The 23,308-nt window shown below is 37.1% G+C and overlaps 1 protein-coding gene across 1 annotated transcript in view; it reads right to left on the bottom strand.

The window, feature by feature from the left end:
* Positions 1-2,145: 2,145 nt before the first annotated feature.
* Positions 2,146-23,308, bottom strand: part of LOC105038866 (nuclear transport factor 2) — a 21,822-nt gene continuing 659 nt past the window's right edge. Inside the window, exons 3-9 of the mRNA XM_010914784.4 lie at positions 22,995-23,277; positions 22,638-22,882; positions 21,424-21,601; positions 21,221-21,342; positions 21,060-21,125; positions 3,063-3,129; positions 2,146-2,678 (exon numbers count right to left, since the gene is read on the bottom strand). Of these exons, the coding sequence (XP_010913086.1) occupies positions 2,425-2,678; positions 3,063-3,129; positions 21,060-21,125; positions 21,221-21,342; positions 21,424-21,601; positions 22,638-22,882; positions 22,995-23,277 (1,215 nt within the window). The 3' untranslated portion in view covers positions 2,146-2,424. The remainder of the gene's footprint in view (positions 2,679-3,062; positions 3,130-21,059; positions 21,126-21,220; positions 21,343-21,423; positions 21,602-22,637; positions 22,883-22,994; positions 23,278-23,308) is intronic.

The following is a 23,308-nucleotide window of genomic DNA, read 5'->3' as shown; positions in this document are numbered from 1 at the left end:
GCTACGAATAGATGAAGCTTCGGGTACCACAAACTTGTAAAAATCTATAACTTTAGCAAACAATCCAGAAAAAGGATCCCATCCTAACCTGTCCACACTATCTCTCCCAATATTGCAATAAATAAAATTCTTTCTGCCACATCTTGAGAAAAATACTGTATAATGATGAGTGTTTGGTCTCACCATCCACATCTTCAATCATAAGGAGCGTAACTTTAAAATTCATCAATACATTAACATCCGCTAGGATAGGCCAACGTAAAATAGGAATATAAGATATCCATGTGTCCTGAACAACATCAATATGAGCTCTATTACCAACAAACCATTTGAAAGTGGAATGTACCAACTGAGCCAAAGAGGAACAATTCCGAGACTAGACCATATAAGATGAGAAAGACCAATATTCATACTTTGCTCTCATAAAAGAGACCCACAAACCTTCGCCAGCCAACATAAAACATGCTGCATTTTTGACTTAAAGCTATGCGCTTGAGATTTGGATTAAGATCAAATCATAATTTGAGACTGCAGATGCCCCACTTGAAAGGGGATAAGTGGTATATACTTTTTTCTTACTCTTGACACTAAATCTACAGCTAGCTTGTCATTTATTTTTAAAAGATTTGAGATTGATTTCATTTGAAATCAGTTTATTATGCTCTAGAAAGTATTTTTCTAATTATGCAACTCGTTACTATCATCTATGATTTTATAAAAGTTGGTGTTACTTACAATTAATTTGTATTATGGTAACTCACTTCCCTTTTTAATACTATTTGTATTAAGTTTGTTAACAATTTTAAAATAATAATTGATCATACAAATTAACGATCCAAATTACTAAACATGATCTATAACGGAAAAATGTCTAGACATCAAAATTCATGTATTTTAAATATACATCAAGTTGACAAAAAAAAAGTGTTAATCACACCAATAATAAAATACATCATGGGATACATTGTAGGGATGCACTTCAACAAGATGATAAGAATGGGCTCGTAACAACAAAAACAAAATCAATCTCGAAATCAAATTGCAATTGGTTGCAATTATACTTGCAACCAAATTTGGCCATTTATTCCGTAGCGACTTGCAAAAAAAAAAACAGATACCTAATAGAGTTTGGCATCACTTTTATTTTTTGTATGTTCAAAAATAGAAAGATAGAAGCCATTTTTATTTTTTAAAAAATAAATATATTTGATATAATTAATTAATTTTAAAAATAAATACAATAATAATGATATAGACGAGAATAGCTACAATAAAGGCATTAAAGATAGTGATGGTATTAATGGTAAGTTTGGCAATGATATAATAGATATGACAATAGTAACATTAATGCGATGATACCATTAGTGGCAATAGTGTTATAGTGCTAATAATGGTTGTGCTAACAAGGATATCAATGATGTAATAGGGGTAATGATGTTCATGACAATAATATGATGGAAATGGTGGCAACGATAATGGTTGTGATGAAAAAATCAACAATATGATAAATAAGATGACAATGGCCATGATGTTGTTGTGATAATGAAGATGGCAATAATGGCAACAATGATAAAGATGGTGGCAATGATGGTGAAAGCAATATTGATAGCGATAAAAAATATAAATTTTTATTTCTAAAAATATTGAAAATAAAAATTTCTCTTTGATTTTTTTAGAAATAAAGAAAATAAATTTTGAACTCTATAAATTCATTTTTAAAAATAAAAAATAAGAAATAAAACAGATGCCTAATAAGCTCTAAGTGATTTTACCACCAACGTATTTTGAGTTTTTATATTGAGGTCAAATTCATCCAATAAATGCTTGTTAGAATAAACCACGTCTAGCAGATGGCGAAGGATGAACCAACAACGTGCACTCAAGGGCTTGCCCAAATTATTGAACGGCGGGAAAGAAGTCAGAATTGTTTCCCGACCGGCAACAAGCATTTCCAGATCCTAGTCAGGCACATATACATACATCCACATAGACACACACACACATACAGAGAGAGAGAGAGAGATTACCAGTCTGCACATCGTTATGATATTAGAACGATTCAGAACATATCATCGTTTTCTACCAGCTTATCCATTCTATCAAAATCCCAATACAAATCAACCAGCTGTTAATGAACACAAAGTGGAAAGGCAAAATGGTACCATAACGCTCAAACGATGGTCAGAAGAGTCAAATATTAAGGTCCTAAACTGAAACAGAAAAAGTCAGCTACTTAATGCAGTGAAGCTTATGTTGGAATAACATCCATATTCTACAAAAGTTTTCTCGCCGCTGCCAAAAATAGTGGAAAAAAGAACCAGGGAAACCGTACAATCTTTAGGAAAGCTTCTGGTATCCTCATGTGGAAACAATAGAAAAAAAGGTGCTTGATGTATTCAAACCAAAGGCGAGCAGCTCCTTTATTCAATGTTTGGTTGCACTGATGGATGATGATCCAGGACGACTTCCACGGCCACCATCTGATCCCATATGATCAACCCTCTGATATCCAACATCACCTCCACGGCCTCTACCACCACCTCTGCCTCCAAAATCGGGTCTGTTATTGAAATCCCCCCTAGCATAACCCCTCCCACCGACATAAATTCCACGCCCCCTTATTCCATCGTTCCGGAATCCACCCCCTCTGCCAGGTGCAAACCTTCCTCTGTTACCAACTGCAGAGAGCGAATCTTAATTTTGTTAATTGACACCCAAAAAGATCCAGGAAAACATTTGCAGAATTGAAAAATCAAAAGGTTTATGAAAATCTTAATAGTTCTCAAATGTCTTCTGAAACCTAGGTTTCACAAGCCTACCAGTCAAAGTCTGGACCTCATATGACAACAGTTGCAGCAATTTTTGAGATTTTATACTTGTACTTCATAATAACATAAACATAGTTAAAAAACGTTATTTGTGTTTGCATAAACTACTTACTACCATATTAATAGTCTCATCTTATTTAGGAGAATAATAAGTAGCTTTACGATATAGTGGTATATGCAACAGGACATATATTCATGTGTGAAGAACTGAAATAGAGTTTATCCCACACTCGCCTCGTGAACCAGTGGTCCGCTTTTCCTCAACGTAAGCTTGGCGACCACCTATCGTTACAGGGGAAGCCTGAAATAGTGTAACAAATTCATCACATTAACAGCTGAAAATTATATGCAAAGAATAGAACTTGCTGATTATAAAATGAAGCAGGAAGCATAAAAGCATGAATACGAAAATCTGATATAAACATGGGCAGGAAGCAGGAAACCTCACAATGGCAATTTTTAATCTAAGTTTGTTTTCACTTGCTAATTGTCAACATAAAAAAGGATGCTTCAATATGAAAACTTTATATACGAAAATTGGAGCTATCTTTTGATACATTAAATAATCTATATCAGCTTCTGATATATATAAAGGAAATATTCCATGGCAATGTCAAGCCAGAACAGAAACAGATATATAGATACAATTAATCAAACAAAATAAAAAAAACTGGATCCTGTGGCATTGGAAAATAGGCCTATAATGCAAACATAAACTGTTTAAGATTACCAATCTGAACTATGATCCAAGTAAATTAAGCACAAGTTTCATGACATGACTTGACTATATATTGAGAAATAACACAATCCTCTAAACTGTAGCATGCGATAAGACCATATGATGAGTGATAGAACTATTTTGCTCATTGTATAGCAATTACTTCAGGTGTCTCAAGTGAGAAACTGGGAATATATTTCTGCTTACCACAGGTAGCCAAAGAACAAGAAGACATTCAGAAACTGTATGTAAACTAAAAAGACTATTCTTACTGCTTGAATTTCCTTCTTGTCCAATTGAATGTCATTTTAGAAAGGAAAATGTTGGTCCTTTGAGGGATATTACCAACTTAAAAGAAACTAATAGATCATAAAAAAATTATGTTAATATTACCTTAGGCAGTTAGAAGGTTAAGGTATGACAAGTAGCTAATCTATTCGAAAACACCAAAAAATAAAAAAGTTGCATTTGCCTTTTCCTCTTTAAATGGACAGCACATATATGGTTTTACTAGACTGGATCGGAACTGGAAAGATCCTTCAAATATTTTCAATGGCACCCTTAGTATACAGCTGAAGGCTGATCATGTCCCAGGAATTCATGATTTACTCATATGAAATACAACTTAAAACAAAATGTTTTTAGTTTGAATTTTAATGACTGATTAAGATTTTAGTAAAACCATAAGCAAGGTTTTAAATCTCATGGGTCGGAGCTGTCCCGATTTTCCCATAAAACGGAATGCACCACCGTCCTATCCCGTCGCAACACTTGGGACAAGGGATGTCCCGATCAAGATGCTGGCGGAACGACCCTATCCCAACACATGAGATAGTACCCATCCCGATGTCCCACGGGATGTCCCACTAGGACCCAAATCCTTGACCATAAGATTGATCAAGTCTAATCATAATTCAAGTCACCAATCATCAGATAAATCAATCTTTCAAAAGTGAAATAAGCAATTTGTGTAGCCCTGTTTATATTTAAATCTGTTTTAAGATGGAGCCTGCTGGTAGAACTAACTAAAACACAACAATGCATGCAAATAGTTGTTTTCCTAGACATGATTGGGTTTTTTGACTGGTATGACTAATCATACACCTCCAAATCACATGTTTTCTCTCACCCAACCATGATGTCTTTTCTTTTGCACTTTGTGGTCTAATAGTTTCTCTATTTTCTTAATGATCCCAGAGAATCATCAAACTTGATGTGGATCATTTTGGCCACTACGAGTAAGGTAGAGGGTCCAGAACAAAATTCGCCACATCAAAAAGCTGAGTCGCAAACCAAACTTCCAGAAGTCATAATTGGAAGGGGTCCAGAAGCAAGACCCACCACATCAGAAAGCCGAGTCGTAAGCCAAACTTCCGGAGGCTATAACTCGATCATCTGATGTCTGATTGAGATGACTTAATTTTGAATTTGAGTTACATGGCTCCATCTTCCACTTCCTTAGCAAGGAAATGCTAATCCAAGCCATAATTTAGGACAAACTACATTATCATTTGTTTTTGAAGTATGAAGGCTTCACATGATTGTTTTCAATGTCGGCTAATTGATTATCATTGAACAGCATCATTCAATATCCGTCGAACTATGCATACGATCATCATAGATGGAACCAGTTACTGCTGATTGTAGAATTTCCAATTTATGGACTCATGCAAGAGTGCTAAGAGAACATTAACTAGGAAGGTTCTATTAGCAATTCAAGACAAAAAATTTTGACAGTAACAGATGTGCTGTCTTTTCTCTATTGAATATCTACTTTTGCAATAACAGCTTCATCATGGTCTTATTGGCCCAAACATCCTTCACCATGACACTTTAAGGAAGTGGGAATTCAATACTAAAATAGTTCCAATCAATGACCCACGCCCTCGTCCTAGAGTTACAAACAATTATCCAGTCCGACACAAGAAAGTTGCATCTTGAGATGTGGAATTCATCCAAAAGACTTGGTATACAAAACCAAGATTGAAGTGTTATGCCAGTGCCATGTTGGCTTGGCACTAGCATAGTATGTATTGTGTCATGTCACGCCATGCAGTGCTTGGCACATAGTGGGACAAGAATCCAACAAGTATCGTGCTAGTGTCACCAGGCATTCACACACTAGCATATTATACTATGTTGGATTTATCATGCAATCCATGAGCGAAACTTGCTCGTGAACTTCCTCATATGCACTATGGACTCAATTAAGAAAGAGCACACTTCCAGGTAACATCCACATGTGGGAGTTGTGAGATTACCAAACTTGACATGGTAATTGCACTTTTAATATACGATATTCTGATGACTTATAATTAGCGTATTGTTGGTGAACCAATCACACAAACAGATTTTGTTTTATGTATGGGATTTTATTTGAAATATGGGATTTAGACAGAAATTGATTTAAATATGGAAACAAAATGAAAATCTAAAAGAAAGAAGATGGTGCTAAATGATAGGCGAATTTCCATCATGTTTTTAAGAGGCAACAGGTAAGGAGAAGAAAATTTAGTTTCCCAAAACAGATTCTCAAATGACATAGTTATAGCCCATTTAGAAGATACAATTCGCCAGTCTTAACTCTTATTTTCTTTCCATTTTAGAAGAAAGACATCCGAACTTTCTAGAAGAATATAATATACACACATACACACACACACACATAGACGTGTGTGTGTGTGTGTGTGTGTGTGTGGAAACAGCATGCCAATTTTTCCTTTTTTTTGTTTTCTCAATTCTTTTTGGGTTTTAAGATTTCTGATCAATTTTTTTTAGTATCTTGAATGACAACCATGGGACCCATGCTGTGCAGAGGGACTGTCTAAAATATTAAGAAAAAAAATACATACCATAATTTTTTTTTTATCAACTAAAGAAAATATAGTATACAATTTTATTCCAGAAACTTATACATGTCTATTGGTGAACTATGTTCACAATAATAACAGATTTAGTTATAAATTTAACATATCTTCAGCAAAATGAATCAACCGATTAATTTAACCTTTAGTGAAATTATGACAAAATCAATGGCAGCAATTTTAATCAATCATTAAATCAACAATTTAATACTCCACAATGCCTATTTTTTAATTAGATTAAATGAATCATAACAAATATAAAAATGTATATATGGCATCATTCAATAATCTCCATAAGATTATTCGAAATGTATATTCAACCATAAGATTAACATATGTAACGGTAGCATGGATTGGCTGATTAATTTATAAATACCAATATAAATTTATATTTGTATCCAAAAATGTGTGCAGAAATCAGCAGTCCGTGCTCTTATTTAAAACATATGAAGACATTTACAGGGAATGGAATAGCTTTTCTAAACAGGAAGAGAGAGAGAGAGAGAGAGAGAGAGAGAGAATTAGGAAGAGGGGGTGGCGTGTGGGAGAAGACAAGTGCCTCTCTCTATGCTGCTAAAAAAAAAAAAAGCACGGTACAGAGAGAGAAAATGGGGGAATGGGGAAGCTTAAGGGATAGGTGGCATGTGGGAGAGCTTGTCCTTGGGAGGGAAGCTAGAAAGAGGGAAGCGAGAGAGGATGGGAGGTGCATGCGCAAAGAAAGAGAGGGGTAGTGGCTTGTCCATAGGAGAGGGAGGAGGAACAAAAGTGACATGTGGCACCATCAATATCCAACACTTGGCGGTTTAGGAGAGCTTTGGACTGTTTGGGAGAGCTTTGGACTCTCATTTAGTGTATATATTTTTATCTTTATCTTTTTTAGGAGCCTTATATTCAGCACAACCAACCTAGCTAGACTGCATGTAAAGAAAAAAAGGTGCGGACCAAACGCTAATCTTTGTATGACAGCAAACTTTTTTTTTAAAAAAATGGCTATAATTTTTTAAGAAATTTGTTTGGAAACATATATATATATATATATATATATATATATATATATATATATATATATATATATATATATGGGAATAACACACTAAGAAAGAAATGGTAGAAAAAACCAACAAACACTCTCATCTTTTTTCTTCATTAGATTTGATGACATCACCGCCCAAATATCATCTACTATACTCCTCTCACTCCCACTGCTCTCTCTCTCAGCCTTGCTCCTCACGCACTTCACTGTATGCAGTTTCTCTCTCTCCATCCTTGCTAATGCATGAGATTCGATGATGGCAGTCCATTCCCTCCATTTTCTTCTATTCCTCCAAATGATCTCTACACCTTGATGGGATGTGATGGAGTATTTTTTTTTTTCACAATCTCCAAATTTTGATGGGATGCGATGGTGTTTTTTTTGTTTTGATAAAGGCGATGGAGTGGTTTGACAACAAAGAGTTTGGACTCCTAAAATAGCGACAAGTGTCGCAAAAGGGGAGTATTGATCTCCTCTTTCATGTATTATTAAAAAGATTTTAAGCCCAAATTGATGTTTGTTGACTTTATTTGATGTTTCTATCACTCTAATCACACTAGTATACCCTTAATTGCATGTGGTGCAGATCTGAGTCTGATGTGATGCTTTTTAGAAAAAAGCCTTACAAGTTATAAGGAATAAATATTATTGAATCATACCATGCTCAAATCAATCAATAAAATACAAAATATAAAATCATACAATCAATTGTATATATCTAAAATATACATATCGAGATCTAGAATCGTGTTGAGTGCTAATGTTGCCCATAAATGTCCGAATCATTTACATAATTAAAAGGAATATCAATCCATCCCTTTAACCAAGCGACATCATAGTCCTGTACGCTCTTTCCATATAATATGCGCGTTGGATTACAACTGGTCTCAAATTTCTTGTTAAAGCTCTGACTCAGAGATCCTCAGACTAATAATACGGTTGTGGAGGGGCTCATCCAAATATACCAGCAACCAAATTCGATCCATAAGATACTCCATACTGCATAGGATAGTAGCCATTGAAAGACAATACCTCGAACATACCATATGAATGTCCATATGAATCATAAACTGCCTGTGACTGCGAATAATAAGATCCAAAATACCAAGATAAATCTGATACGTCTATAGATTCAATCCACATGCGAGATCATCCACAGCTTTATCATATCCTGAACGATCTTAAGGAGCCCATCACCTATATGTAATCGTATCCTTGCCGACACTACCAACTCGTACACCGTGGTCCCTACCCTATGGCATATGTAAACTGGAACTCATCGATGAAACTAGGACTACCCTGCAACTACATTTCATAAACAGTGATCTCCTGTCCTCCACTCCCTCCCATCATCAGATCCATGACTATCAAAACTGTCATTACTATAATTCCTAGTCTCTTAATCTAAAAGAACTAGCTCCTTCACTTTCCATCGGGACTACAACTATCTTTCCTTTTTCTGACTTTGCATTGAGCAGTTGCCTGCCCTCTCCTCATGCCCTGCTCTAACTATACTAGAAGGATAGATGTCATCATGTGGTGTGAGATGACCAGATAGTGGCTGACTTCATCTAAACATCTCTTAATCAAATCTCTGAAAGGATGTCTCAAACATAGAGTCACGTGATTAACTCTTCAATGACACCCTGGTTATGGCTGATTAGCTGGAAGCCTGTGTAAAATGTTACCCTCTACCCATCACTTAGCATCCACACTAGCCTTGCTAGCTACAAAATTGGTTGATCGTGAAGATAATTCTGGATCAAGCCCCAATTCCTGCTGATAGCCTATAAGCCATCCGATCATCAGATCTTCATCATCATGAACAAAAGCATTTGTCATTGGATCCAGGTATTTTAGCTAACTTCCACTTGAATACATTTTAGCCTCCATCTCTGTAGTCAACATATACAAAGTCACTGAGGCATCTCTATGTCAGACAGTTCCTCTGCTTGCTGTGGATGAGGATGAAGATCAACCAAGTACAGTCATAGCCATTCGAATGGACCATCTGGAAGATGTTTCGGATGGCAACACCAGATTTCTTGCTGAGAAACGAAAATGCATCCATCATTTAGCTACAAAAGCATCAAGCAAAATTATATATAAGATTATATCATATTAGTAACTACGTAACATCAAGTAAGAGTTGCCATCATTGATATCTAATCTATCTGGATAAATCTTTCCTTTGCTTACAATAGTTGATTTCACACTAGAGCTTCTGATGCCTCCCTAGACATTTCTATGAAAAATATACTTATTATAATATATTACTGGTTGAAAATAAAAGTTAACAAAAACATGCCACTTATCTCTTCTAGATATATAACTATGATTTTTGGATCGAGCTCGATCTTATATATCACATTACCTGGGGTAGTCAGAAGCTACTCGTCTATATCTCCTCCAGGTATAGTGTATTGGAATCTTAGATTTTGATAGTAAACTGCAAATAAATTTCATAATTCTTAAAATAAAGTTGCACAAGTACAAAAGCAATTAAATTTTAAAGCATTCTTGATTTCTCGCCAACCTGCTAGATGCAAGTCCACACCCACTAATAATCCCACCATCACTCAATGATACTAATATACTCTTGGATATGTTTTGGATCTTCTTCCCTGATTTGATGCTTTACCCTCTCTATCATGTGACAGAAGAAGCCCATGTGGGTTTATCTCTCACCGTCCACGGCTCAAAGCAACTCATATAAAGGCTTAATAGCCTTCATCATTTTTCTCAATCCACTGGCAGAATGCATGTCATTATTAAGTTCTCGACAACACCCCCATTAGTGCCATCCTTATATATCTGCTCTCCTGCCATTCGGCACTAACAAACATCTGACGCAGACCCATTTATCCAAAAGACTATCAAGTGCTATATAATTCGTATTAAAATATGTGACATTTGGTCTCAAGATCTCTCCTCTCGTGTATCTCCATATCATTGTCAAAACCCATGTGGTTATCAATGAATCCAATGATAGCCTATGCTGACTCCACTACCTGTTGCAACCTACAAAGCCTCCAAGATCCATCAACATGAGAATAATATAATATGCAGCACACATGGTCCAAAAAATATATGGTCGCCACTCTATTATGATCTCCCTCGCAATCTTATACTGTGACCCACCATCAGTGATAACCTACAAGATATTTTGTTTTCCTATCTGATCAATCACCTCCATCAATCTGATGATGTACATGACATCATACACTCAATTCAAAGCATCAACTGACTTCTGAAAAAATATTTTCCATTATACTATGTCAAGAAATTGATGATGCTCTATCTAATAGGATCAATCTGACCATCACACATTACCATCAGTCCATATGTGGACCACTTGCTCTGATAGAATGCAATCCATTTCTACAGTTCCTCCTTGTTGCTATCAAAAAGCTCACCATAAATATCCTGTCCTATAGAATCTACACCCAAACTAGAAGCCCATATATAGATCCTCTAAGACCGAAGGAACAAACAGTTCATCCTGGTACCGCTCTGAACCACTCGATTCAAGCCGTTTCGAAGCAGTTTGAGAGGGTTTTCTAAAAAAAGGGCCAAACTGACCCGACTCCTTATTGGCACGACTCAATACAAGGTGAACCAGGCAATTTGGTTCGATTCCATGTACCATGATATATACACACACACGCATCGATATATACATGGATATATGTGTATTCATGCATGTGTATATGCATATAGTATATTTATATGCATATGTACATGCATATATATGTGTTTGTATACATATATACATATACATACGAATATATAATATATATAATATATAGATATATACACATACATATATACAGATATATATGTATATGTGTGTGTGCGCGTGTATGCGTGTGTGTGTGCGTGTGTATGTGTGTGTATATCCATAGGTATATATGTGCATATATATGTACATGCATATGTATATATATGAGTATATATATGTGTGTGTATCTACATATCTATATAGACATGTATTTATGGACTCTTGGTCATACGATAGGTCGAAGGTGGAATATTTTTTTTTTTGGTACAAAAAGATGGAAGAGATCATTAAAAAAGTGTCTAAACCATATAGACTCCTGTTCCTGTCTCAAATAATAATAAAAAAATTAGCAAGAAGTTTAGTGCTTTTTTCTTTTTGATATTGAGTGGAAGAATGCTCTACCAGAAATATGATGCACACACTTTCTTCTCAAGGACAAACAAGGCTCTAGTTACACACCCACAAATGGGTGGCCCATGACTTGATGGCTAACTATAGAATTTAATCCAAAAAATATTTTAAACCACATCCAATTCCCATTTCATTTAAATAAAATAATCTCTTTCCTTCTTCAATACGATCACCTAAGACTATAAAAAGACTTTTGTGCCCTCATATTAAGGTGCACACCACAATAACCCCCTTTGCCTCTCTTATGGTAAGAAAGAGGGCTTTTTCTTTTTGATAAAGCGGAACACTCCTACAAGTCTAGTACGAATACAACCAAAAGAGTTAGAAAAAAGATATCATGAAATGACCCAAGCATAATCGCTACATCAATCCACAAAACACCTCCTAAATGCTTAGCTACAGAACTGATGACTCAATCCACAATGCTGTTCATCTCGCGATAGACATGCATGGTGCCCATGGAGGCATACTCATCCACCAGTCTCCAAATGTCATACAAGAGTAGATACATGGCAGTTGTCCTCAACTGCTTCCGCACCCACCCCACAATAGTGATTGAATCCCCCTCGATGATTAGCCCCCAGAGATAGCCTCGCATGCCTAATGTCAACAGCCCGTAACTCAATCCTCAGGACAGTAATATCAGATAGATGACTCCCGTCTGCCACTATAAACCTAGAATTCGAACTTCAGATGACAAATCCAGCTCCACCACTGCTGCCAATCACACTGCCATCAAAATTAAGCTCGAGAAAGCTCGAGGGTAAGGACTCCCAAGTGATAAAAATCCATCGAATCGCTGCATGAGCAAATATGAAATCCCAGATGTCCCAAACTCACAAGTCATCAAGGTCAAGATAGTAGATGACGAATGAATGATCTCAGCAGCCTAAATTCAAAGCTCTCTCCAAAATGAACTTCACCTGCAGCCACCTCGTCTCAAAGACATCACTACTCTGAGCCAACCAAATGTGATAAGCAATATAAGCAGCCCTAATACCCAATAACTTGGAGCTCTCTGCCCCCATGCTCCGCCGCGACGCCTCTAAGAATTAATGAAGCAACATTGAGTGAACAATCGCTAGGAAGAAACTAGTCCATCACTAGACCTGCACAGCTCTCGGATAGTGAAACAAAATGTGCTCCACCATCTAATCCTCCAACCCACAAAAAGGAGGAGCTTCAACATTATAGCTAACTCTGAAAAGGCTTTTTACCAATTGAGATTAGACCCAAAAAACTCAACAAATGCTTAAAACAAGTTTCCTTACCAAATACTGGTCCATTCATCCCATTTTTCCCAAAGCATGCTGAGCTAGGCCAGCTAGAGCTCCATCAAAATTGAACAAGGTTGAGTCAAGCAACTACACTTGTGTCACTCTAAGCAACTATGATAGACTCTCTTAATCTTGAGTATAGGATGACTCAGATGGGCAGATAGAACAAAACCTGCCAGTTATGCTTTTAGGGGACACTACGCCGCCCATTATATTTGCAACTTTAGGAGTTTCATTATAGAACTCTTATCGTCTGCGAGGTGTAGGCTATCAGGTGTATTCCTCTGTTAGTCCTGTAAAAAAAAAGAGTGGACAGCGGTTAAGACTGACGAAAACTCATCTCTCTCTCATCTGATCATGGCACCTCGATTTCTGCAAGCTCACCTATTCCTTCCTCTGTTGTTCCCATCAATGGGTCAATCCCCTTACCCCCAACTGCAACTAGTGATGGTTATCGAACCGAAGAAAGTGAGTCAAGAACGATCTCATCCCTTGCTCGGTTAATAGTCGCTCCAAAGGAATCGAGTAGTTTGATTAACATAGCCAGTTATAGACACTGCAAATAGAGGTTAGCTCAAGCTCAATTACCATGATTACATTGAGAATAGCAGAAGGCTAAGAGGAGAATGGAGGAGAGGGAGGTAGAGGCCTTGGTAGTAAAACATGAACCCCCCAAGTGTCACTAATGCAATCAAGAAGCAGTCATCAATCTGATAAGTTTCTACTTTCCCTTTGGGAAGGATATGGCTGAGAAGGAAGGAGGGAGGATTAAGGTGGCATGGAGTTGGATGGTTGCTAAGCTATAGTGTAATTGACAACTAGGGCTCCATCCATTCTTGTTTCATAATTAAATTACCATTGGAAACATGTCATCTGCCATGTGACAAAATTTACGAAAGCATAGAAAAAATACCACATGGAGAGAGGTTGCTGATCAGGTAGGGGAGGAGCATGCTGTGAAAGTGGTTACATAACTAATCGCAATACAAGATTGCAAATATATTCTGATAATCGGGAGACGACACATTTTCTAGAACTCATGCATCTCCCACCGCACTGACCTAATTCTAATGGACAAGCAAAATCTGCAAGGTAGGTGGTGGAGATAGCCCAAACCATCACAAAATTCATAGACAACCATATATGGTGTTAGCTTTAATGAGAAAGCACACTGGGGGAGATCTTGTGGTCAGCAGTCACCTACTTCATCACACACTACATTACACTCAGTAGCCGCATTGAAAAGTAGGCAGGGCTGTGATCTATGCTCATGAGTACGGAGTAGCAAGACAACATATATATCTGTCATGGCATAGAGGTGAAATATGTGGAGGTGTTAATGATTAGCAATCAATTCTAAAAACAGACCAAGGAACTACTTACAACATTTACACCACCATATCAAATGCTAAGGGCAATCAACAGCAAGAGCTAACCCCAGATTTCCTTCCTTTACCATATGATGATGATGACCAAGACCGAGATCAGGGAGACCAATTCAAGCCATTGTTGATGATTATATCAGTACCACTGAAGAGAAGTGGAATACCCAGCTAGGGAAGGTGTTGCATCTAGCAAGTAATCCACATACAAACCTTGTCTACCTCTGTGTTATTATAATCATAAGTACCATCATTAATTTTTTTGGTTTGCTAATTAAATCAAATACATGTCTTGGTAGCTTACCATCTAAATCCAACATTTCAATATAGTCCCAGGAATAGGACTGGATAAGGAACTTTTAACCGCCCTTGAAATGTGATTCATAAGATGGATCCTGATCCCACCATTGTTGCCCGATGCAAAGATGAGGTAAGTTGAATTTAATGGAATACCACAGTAGGGAATAATACTATATCTTGACAAACATGCACAATAATGCCATAAATAGTGTGTTTAACAAATTAAAGTATTTAGGGAGGGCTCCCACAGTTTTGCTGAGAAGGCAGCTATGGCAAGCGAACTACATATGAATCCAAGTATTCTTCAACAATGAGTCTAATTTAACTAGATATTTGTGATTGCATTTGCAACTGAGTGGTGGCTCCCTTTTGGTGGGACATCCAAACACCTCAACAGGATAGCAACGTGGATCCGCTTACAAATGGCCTCCAACAAGTACAAGGACAATTGGTCAACTTTCACATTAACAAACAATAGGCAAAGGAAGCACCTAAACCAAAGGAAATTGAATGACTTGGTATGTGTACACCACAATCTATGGCTCAAATTGAAGTGCATAATAGAGATGAAACTAAAATACGATTACCCATTGTACAATAACTTTGTATAGGATAAAGAGATTCCCATGATTGGTTGGCTTGAGGGCCAACAATGCTAGCCAAAGCTTGAGTCAGGATCATCTCCTAAACCATCCAATATCGTAGCAAAACAAGCTGGGATGAATGTAGAGCAGCGGATAGAGTGAAACATGCCGCTCCCATCCATTTGACGCCCAGCAATAGCAGCAACCACAAAGATCAAGAGGGACAGGTCAAAGGGAAGCCAGTTAAGATCATCGCATGACTGTATGTCCGAGACCTCGAGTCAAAGATAATGACAAGGAGATTCTAAGGAGAGATTACCATAGTACACAAGCCAGTCAGGGAAGGGGAGTATGGCCAGTCAGGGAGGTGGGCCCAATTGAGCCACCCAACAGAGTCAGTCGGGTTGGGCCACCAACAAGGGAAAGAAGGCAATTCCTTGGATATCCACTCAAACCCAAGAAGGGAAAGGCAATTGCAGATTTGTTAAAGAAGACTAATGAGATGCTAGTTCAATCAAATCAAATTCTGAGCCTACTGAGCCCTCGCACAGTTGGTTGGTAGCCATAGTAACGGATGTGGTAGAGCCATGCATGACTTGCAAAATATGGGGAAAACCTATTCACCAAGGTGTCTCACTACACAGGATACGGACCACAGCACATGATATACCAAGAAGATAGGATAGCATATAAGAGAAGAGGCCCTTGAGGTAGTTAAAGACATGGCAATGATATGGCTGATGATGTGACATGCAGAGTAGGAACCATGAACATCCCAGTATTTGATGCATACTCCAGATCATCATCGTACACCCAAGATCCTTTTTTTGCATATGGATACCCTTCATCTGAGCCTTCATATTCGAGTGGCTACCCCCCTCCATAGCCTCAGCCAGACTATAAGTCATAGTTTGCTACCTTGGTCTTTCTTAGGACTGGATGGCAAGCTCAATATCAGATAGAGGATTGGTATTAAGCTGGCTATCCAGGCCAGAGGTATTACTAGATGCAAGGATGGGCACAATATCTAGGCTAGAGTCAAGTCACAGAACCAAATTATGAATGAGATCTCATTATATAAGAGCCACATAGAAACTTCATGAGGGATTGCGCATATGTATTATGTAATTTAAATTTATTCAAAATATACCTTTTCCAGCTATAATTTATCAAATTATATATTCTAATTTATTAATTTTGTACAAAGCACATGGCCTACGATATCTCAAGACCACCATAGAAGAACAGTTTTTGAAACATATCACAAATAAAAAAACCCAACCTCTAAGCATCCAGACCTTAAAAAAGCTTTAAAACCTAAAATAAACTGAGAAAACAAAAAAAGGGTTAAAACTCTAAATCAATACTGCAACAGTATGCTTCTGCATACTATGTCAATACAGTACCGTAGTACCAACCTAGTTCCTAACCAATAAGGCACCTTGTACTGGTTCAGGAAACCTTGGTTATAGGTGAACCTCGGGCTGGCAAATTGAGATGTAAATTTTGTTTGATGAATCTAAAGTTATTAGTTAAAAGTTTAAGCATTCATGCATCACTATTGAGCAATACAAACACTAATGCAAAATCAATGCAGCAAATACCATAAAAAAAATAAATTAGAAATCAATAGTTTTGTTGAAAGATTTAGGAGGCAGTATTTGAGGCAAATTATGACTTCTAGCCTAGATCATTTAAGAAAGGGCCTCTTCCACAAAGTATTAGAAATGCTTGTTGCACAAGCAAGGGGATCATAATGACCTTTCAAACTATGTAAAGCTAACCTAGGAAGTTCACGATAGTAGCCACCTAGAGGAGCTTAGCCGTCCTTCAGCAAAAGATGGAGGGCATCTTAAAGGTGTGACTCCAAACATTCATTGAGTATGTGACACTTACAACTTCTTTCAATTAATCTTTATTTTCCTTCAAGCTTTGCTGCAATCCAACATGGCTAACCCAACATAGGATATGTTAGCAGCATCCAAAGTCTATTTCATCTCCAACTCCACTTTCTCTAATAATTTATTTTGATGGTTATTGGTACCTAACACACTCATTTGTAAGGTAACTGAAATAGTAATATAACATAACCAAAGAATTTAAATTACATGCTTAGAGGACTCCAGTTTTCCCTTTATCAGCTTACGTTTATATCACTTGGGAATCTAAAACTCTTCTACAGGTTGCAACCTCTCCTTTTTCTTTGTTACAACTAGTATCCCAAATAGATCATAACTACTATCACTTTTTGACTTGCAAAACATAGAATAATACTAAAATTGAAGCAAAAAAAAAAACAAAATTTTCTTTTTAGTGTTGATGGGTTCTACCTGCATTTGCATGTATACATATACTAGCATCTATAAATTTGGGATGCCTTGTTGCATATGCAAGAGAAACTCAAAATAAATAATTTTTTGTTTATAGACATTTTAGACCTTGTAGATCCCATCCGACAACTACGTATTTATGTTGCAATTCCAATCACTAAAACTAATAGTGGGTGTGAAATCTCCCCCCCCCCCCCCCTCCTCCAAAAACACCCTGTGTGTGTTATAACTAAACATATATAAATATGTATACATATGTCTATATATCTACATATGAATGTAAACATAGAAATATCTGTTTACATATATAACTTATTTCTTATATAACACACATATATAAATATGTACATATATGTCTATATATCTACTTATGAATATAAATATATGTTTACATATGTAACTTATTTCTTATAAACCGTGAGGTCATTAATAAATAAGAACTGAATTTTTACTCACCGATCTCGTGTACCTATGCAATATGTTAAATCTGTATCAGATCATCTGGTTGCTTAAAAACAAGCAATTAGAAAGAATCATACTCTGTTATAAAGAAATATTTATGCTAAATACTTTTGGAATAGAAACACAGGTACAACCTCTCCACATGCAGGGTGTATGGCTGCATACATCTAACCCTTCCCCAAACCTCACAATGGCGAGAGCCTTGTGCACTTTGCTGCCCTTTCGAAAAATTTTGGGGAAAAAAAATATCATCACTTTGTAAGTTTGAACATATCAACATCAAATGCAACCATATGCATACAGGTCAATTTTTAGCTTCCTTTAGAGTTGAGATGAGATTTGAAATAAACCCAATTCTTAACCTGAATCTTATTTTGATTTAAGCTAACATCACCAAGCACATGAAATAAATAATAGATCTATGACTGTTGAAAAATTTTAAATAATTTAAATCAAAAAAAATGTAGATATCATGTGCTGTTCTGATGAAAAAACAGAAAGGACTTGTACTAAGTGTTAGCACCTCAATTTATCAAGGCTATTCTGGACATCTTAAATTTCAAAATCAAAATCTTATCCCTTTTGCTAATTAAAATTCAAAAAATTTTAATGGTTACTAGGTATTTGCTTGTTAAAAGGAAAAACATGGTTATGTGAAGTTGAAAGCCATCAAAGAAGGCAAAATCATTTACTTAGAAAAATTCCACTCAAAATATAAAATCCAAATACCATCAAAAATTCTAATCAAAAGATAAAATTATAACATCATATTCAAGGGGTTTTTGCGAAATTTCATTGCACCAACACCAAGTTGCTAAAATCAACATAATTTCAAAGAGCTAAAATATCTGAAGATGCTATGATTCTTATAATACATTCAAAGGCGCCCCAATCGACAGCCACATTGAGGTTTGCCCTTCCTCTAATTCAGTCTATCTGTTTGTTTCATGAATCTAAAGAACAAACATGGAATTTGGAGCAAAGTGGCCACTCAAAACAACACAAATACAGATGTTTTCCAATCCATATAAATAAGTAGCAACTTGTTGCACTAGACTTCCATGTATCGTAGAATACAATCTAATATGATTGTGAAAAGGACAATGCCTGTCAAGATCTAACAGTCTTTGCGATTCAAAATATTAACGGCCATTTACTGCATTAATGTGGTTCTTGCACATAATTTATGTAGTAGAAGTAACAATATGAACCAATACTTTAACCTCTAATCTCCTCATTTTTTTTTTTCTGGATTTCCATGCAGCAACCACCAGCTGCTTTACATGTATTAAACTCTTTCATATCCAAAACATGCAACACGTGCCAAATATTTTACTTAAGGTGTCATGCTTACTATGGAACCTCACTTCCATTGTTTCCTAATACTTACTTTTTTATCAGAAATTAAATTATAACAATTTATATACACCAAATAGAGCATGACTGGAGGAATTATAACAACATAGTAGCTTTTTAATAAGATGTAACTACTAGGTACACTAGAAAATAATCCCACCACTAACATGAGAGAATTTAAATGGTTCATGTCAAGGTTCCCCGACTAGGCCTGAACCAACACGGAAACAAAAGTGGAGGAGAGGAAGAACTGGAGAGGAAAAGAGAGAGAGGACGGAAGGGAGGGAGGGAGGAAAGCAAAGGAAGGCCGGCGATGGCCACCAAAGGGCCGTGGAGGTCCTTAGGGGGCCGCCAATGCTTCCGGGGTTCCACCCTCCTCCAAGAGAGGAGAATAGAGATTAGAGAGAGATAGAGAGAAAAAGAGAGGGAGGGAAAGAAATAGAGGAGGGGAAGGTGACGGGAGGCTGCCGAACAACCAAAATCAACCCCTCGGCATAAATGAACAAGGACAAGTCGCCCCTATTTCAACCCTATGGACATCATGGGGGTGGATTTCAGCCATCCAATGGCCTCCCGCCGCCTTCTCCCTCCATATCTCTCTCCCCCTCTCTCTCTATCTCTTTATCTCTGATCTCCTCTCTTAAAGGAAGGTGAAGCTCTAAAGGCCTTGACAACCCTCCGGCGGGCTCGACGGGCCACCATCGGCCTTTCCCTCCCCTCCCTCGCTCTCGTCCTCTCTTTCCTTCTCCCTCATTCCGTTTTCGCCGATGTTCTAAATCGAACACCCAAACCGCACTAGTAGGCTGCTGATACTGTTCGAGGCAGTTCGACGAACCTTAGTTTATGTAGACACGCTGATCATACCCATTCACATACAACACAAGAGTTTATTCCTTCCACAATCCATGCCAATATGAGTACCACTAGAAGCCAATCAAACTGATGGAAAGATCCTCTTTTAATCCAACAGTGGTTCACTTGTCCAAATTCCATGGCAGAGAAAAGCATAAAAAGTACATCTAGGATCATCTGGCAAATAAAAAATTACCACAACCATACTATTTGCAAGAGCTTGATTTTGATTTACTTCATTGTAGAAGAGTTTAGTCCTATTACAAAATGAATCAATTAAGTAGAAAACAAGCCAAATTCATGATAAAGCATATACAAACTTGGAGACCTACAATTAAAGACATTACTAAGAGAAGTTCTATAGAGTTAGTCCAACAAGCATAAAAGGGAAAAGAGCTGACAATATATGCAACAAATAAGAGAGGAATAAACAATTTAGCAAAAAATACTGCACAACGAAAATTTCTGAATTGAAAATACACGATATCGAGATTGAATATCATGTTAGCAGTCTTAACGAGCCAAACAATACAAGAGGAAAGTAGAATTTGGATTGAGAACTGTAAACAACATTGCGACTATAAAAAGCAATAGCACATCGTCTGAAGTTCTAGAAATACACCTCCAACAATGCAAAATGTCTATTTACTAGGATCCAGAGCTATTAAAGCTCACAAGCACATAAAGAATGTATAAAAGAGAAATCATATGAAATGAGCTTAACTTAAATAATTTCTCATGCAACCAAAAAATAATAAAAATGTCAAATAAGGGAATGACAAGATATTAGCTATGTTTCTATAAGGTCAACCATTTATTTTCCAAGCAAAATGCAAGTGTATAACTAGAGCCTAAATCATTAATAGCACATCATGATTTACCTCTATTGCGCTTTGGACCGCACTAGCCTCCTCAAACTCCACGAAACCAAAACAAAACCCTTGAAGCTACATTCCGTATGAAGAAAATTTCTTAGACCATAGAATATGAAGATTGGAAAAGCATTAAAATGCAAGTAAGCAGAAGAGTAAAGGAAGAGAACCTTATGGCTTCTAACTTGTATGCCACCAGGTTTAATACGACCAAACCTCTTGAACTCCTCTTCAAGCTGATCGGGTGTAGCATTCAACGGCAAACTTTTTATGTATATTGAATGGCCATCAGCTGAAAAGGAAAGAAAAGAAAATAGATTGTGGTATTGTATTCTAATGGAGCATCTATGAAGTTGATATGGACAGTTATAACCTTCTGCCTCTTGTGCATTGCTGCTTTCAACCGCACTAGAACTAGCAGCAGGAGTATCAGGTGCTATTGTTGCCGTAGGAGCAGGGGCTGCCTGACGTTCTGGTTTAGCAGGCGGCGGCCTAGCAGAAGCAGATGTTGGAACTGATAATGGAGCAGCATTTTCTTTCATGACTTTCACCTAAATATATTTCAATAGATAAGAACATTAACTTTTTAAGCAATTAGCAGACTAACTTGAAGTAAACACATCTAATCCATGTAGCGCATGAACTAAATTATAATGTGGGACAAGTCTTCTAATAAAAGTATGCATCATTCTACAGACAAAAAGAGCAGTACATGTAAAACAGAATATGCATTCTCAACTCATTACCCATATGACATATCCTCATTACAATAAGACTCAACTGCATCCAAGTTCTCCTTGTAATAAGTAAAAACTAAATAATACCTTCCAGTTAACAATACTCTAAAATGGAAAGAAAATGCATGTTCTCCCAGTGAATTTATTTCAATCGAAAATGCTAAAGAAAAATTGCTACTTACATGGTTTATCTACATAGCTGCATTTAGTTGCAGGTAACTGAATAAAGACCCCTTTACTCCACTTATTCCAATTTAACCTGTCAAACACTAGACAACTAACTAATTTACTCCAAGGGCATAGTGGAATTTAGAAAGTTGGTAGAGCTACTTTTTCCACCTAATCGAAAGTGAATTATTACCCACATAGGGTGGATTAATTTATTCCAAAATAAAGTGGTTTAGAAGTAAATAAACCCATTTATTCCAGCAAACTTATTCTGCAACCAAACACAGCCATAGAGAAACAAACCAGGTTTTATATCCCTACTGCCTGCTGTTTTTAATGGAGATAAACTTGTTTCCTTACAACAATTTATTTGGTAAGATGGTGACAAGCATAGAGTTGTGTCCTTCAGTAAATAAATGCATATGCATAGTAACTGAATGAAATTTATCTTTCTGAACAAGATTAATGAGTGGAATCATGACTCAAGATCTACAATTTAGAAATATGGAGTACATAAAATGTTGGTTAAGCTTAAAAGTGACCCACTAATCTCACATATATAGTTATTCTGTTACTCAATGCCCATCTAACAGTTTATTACACGTGCCTTGACCCAGGATGATTTCTCAAAAGTAGTACAGAATGAATAGAAGTCGGAGTATCTTTCAAACCAAACACCTACAATTGAAGCATATGATTTTTTCGGTGCCTCTTCTTGAACAGTAGCAGCAGCTGCATCAGAGATCACTGCCTGCAAACTGTTTGGTGCTTCATCAATCACCTCACCAACAGGTTCCTCCTCCTCCACGACTGAACCCTCCCCATTGTCCGAAGGGTTGGACACTTCCTCCACACTGGCTTCCTCTTCTTCTTCCGGCAGAGATGAGTTTGGCTCTGAAACATGTTGCTCCTGTTGTGGAGGGGAATCTGAAAGCAGACAGTATAAGCAACCAACAAATCGAACAACATTTCCCAAATATGTTTATGAAAAAGCCATAAAAATAAAATAAATCAACCCCCGGGTCCTCTTGAAACATACCCTGATCCAGCGAAAGAGGGGCACCGGCGCCGTTCTCCAAATCCTGGCTTCCATGTTGGTGCTCGGCCTCTCCAACATACCTGAATATATCATTCAGAACGAAGAAGCCTTTGTCCTGGGGAGCCAGGAAGAAAGACTGGGTGAAATCCCTCTTAACATTGTCCTTCCCAGTGAGGTATCCCGTCACGAGGACGAGCACCCCACCGTCGAGCGAATCTTGGGAATCCACTGTCTTGATCTCCGCTCTGTGGAAGTCCATAGACAGTATCTTCTCGTTGATCGCCTATTTCCAGTGCAAACAAGTCGATGGAAAG

The sequence above is a fragment of the Elaeis guineensis genome, chromosome 1 (assembly GCF_000442705.2).
Source record: "Elaeis guineensis isolate ETL-2024a chromosome 1, EG11, whole genome shotgun sequence".
NCBI classification, from domain to species: Eukaryota; Viridiplantae; Streptophyta; class Magnoliopsida; order Arecales; family Arecaceae; genus Elaeis; species Elaeis guineensis.
Note: the sequence above shows the minus strand (reverse complement) of the source record. Positions and strands in the feature narration are given on the sequence as shown.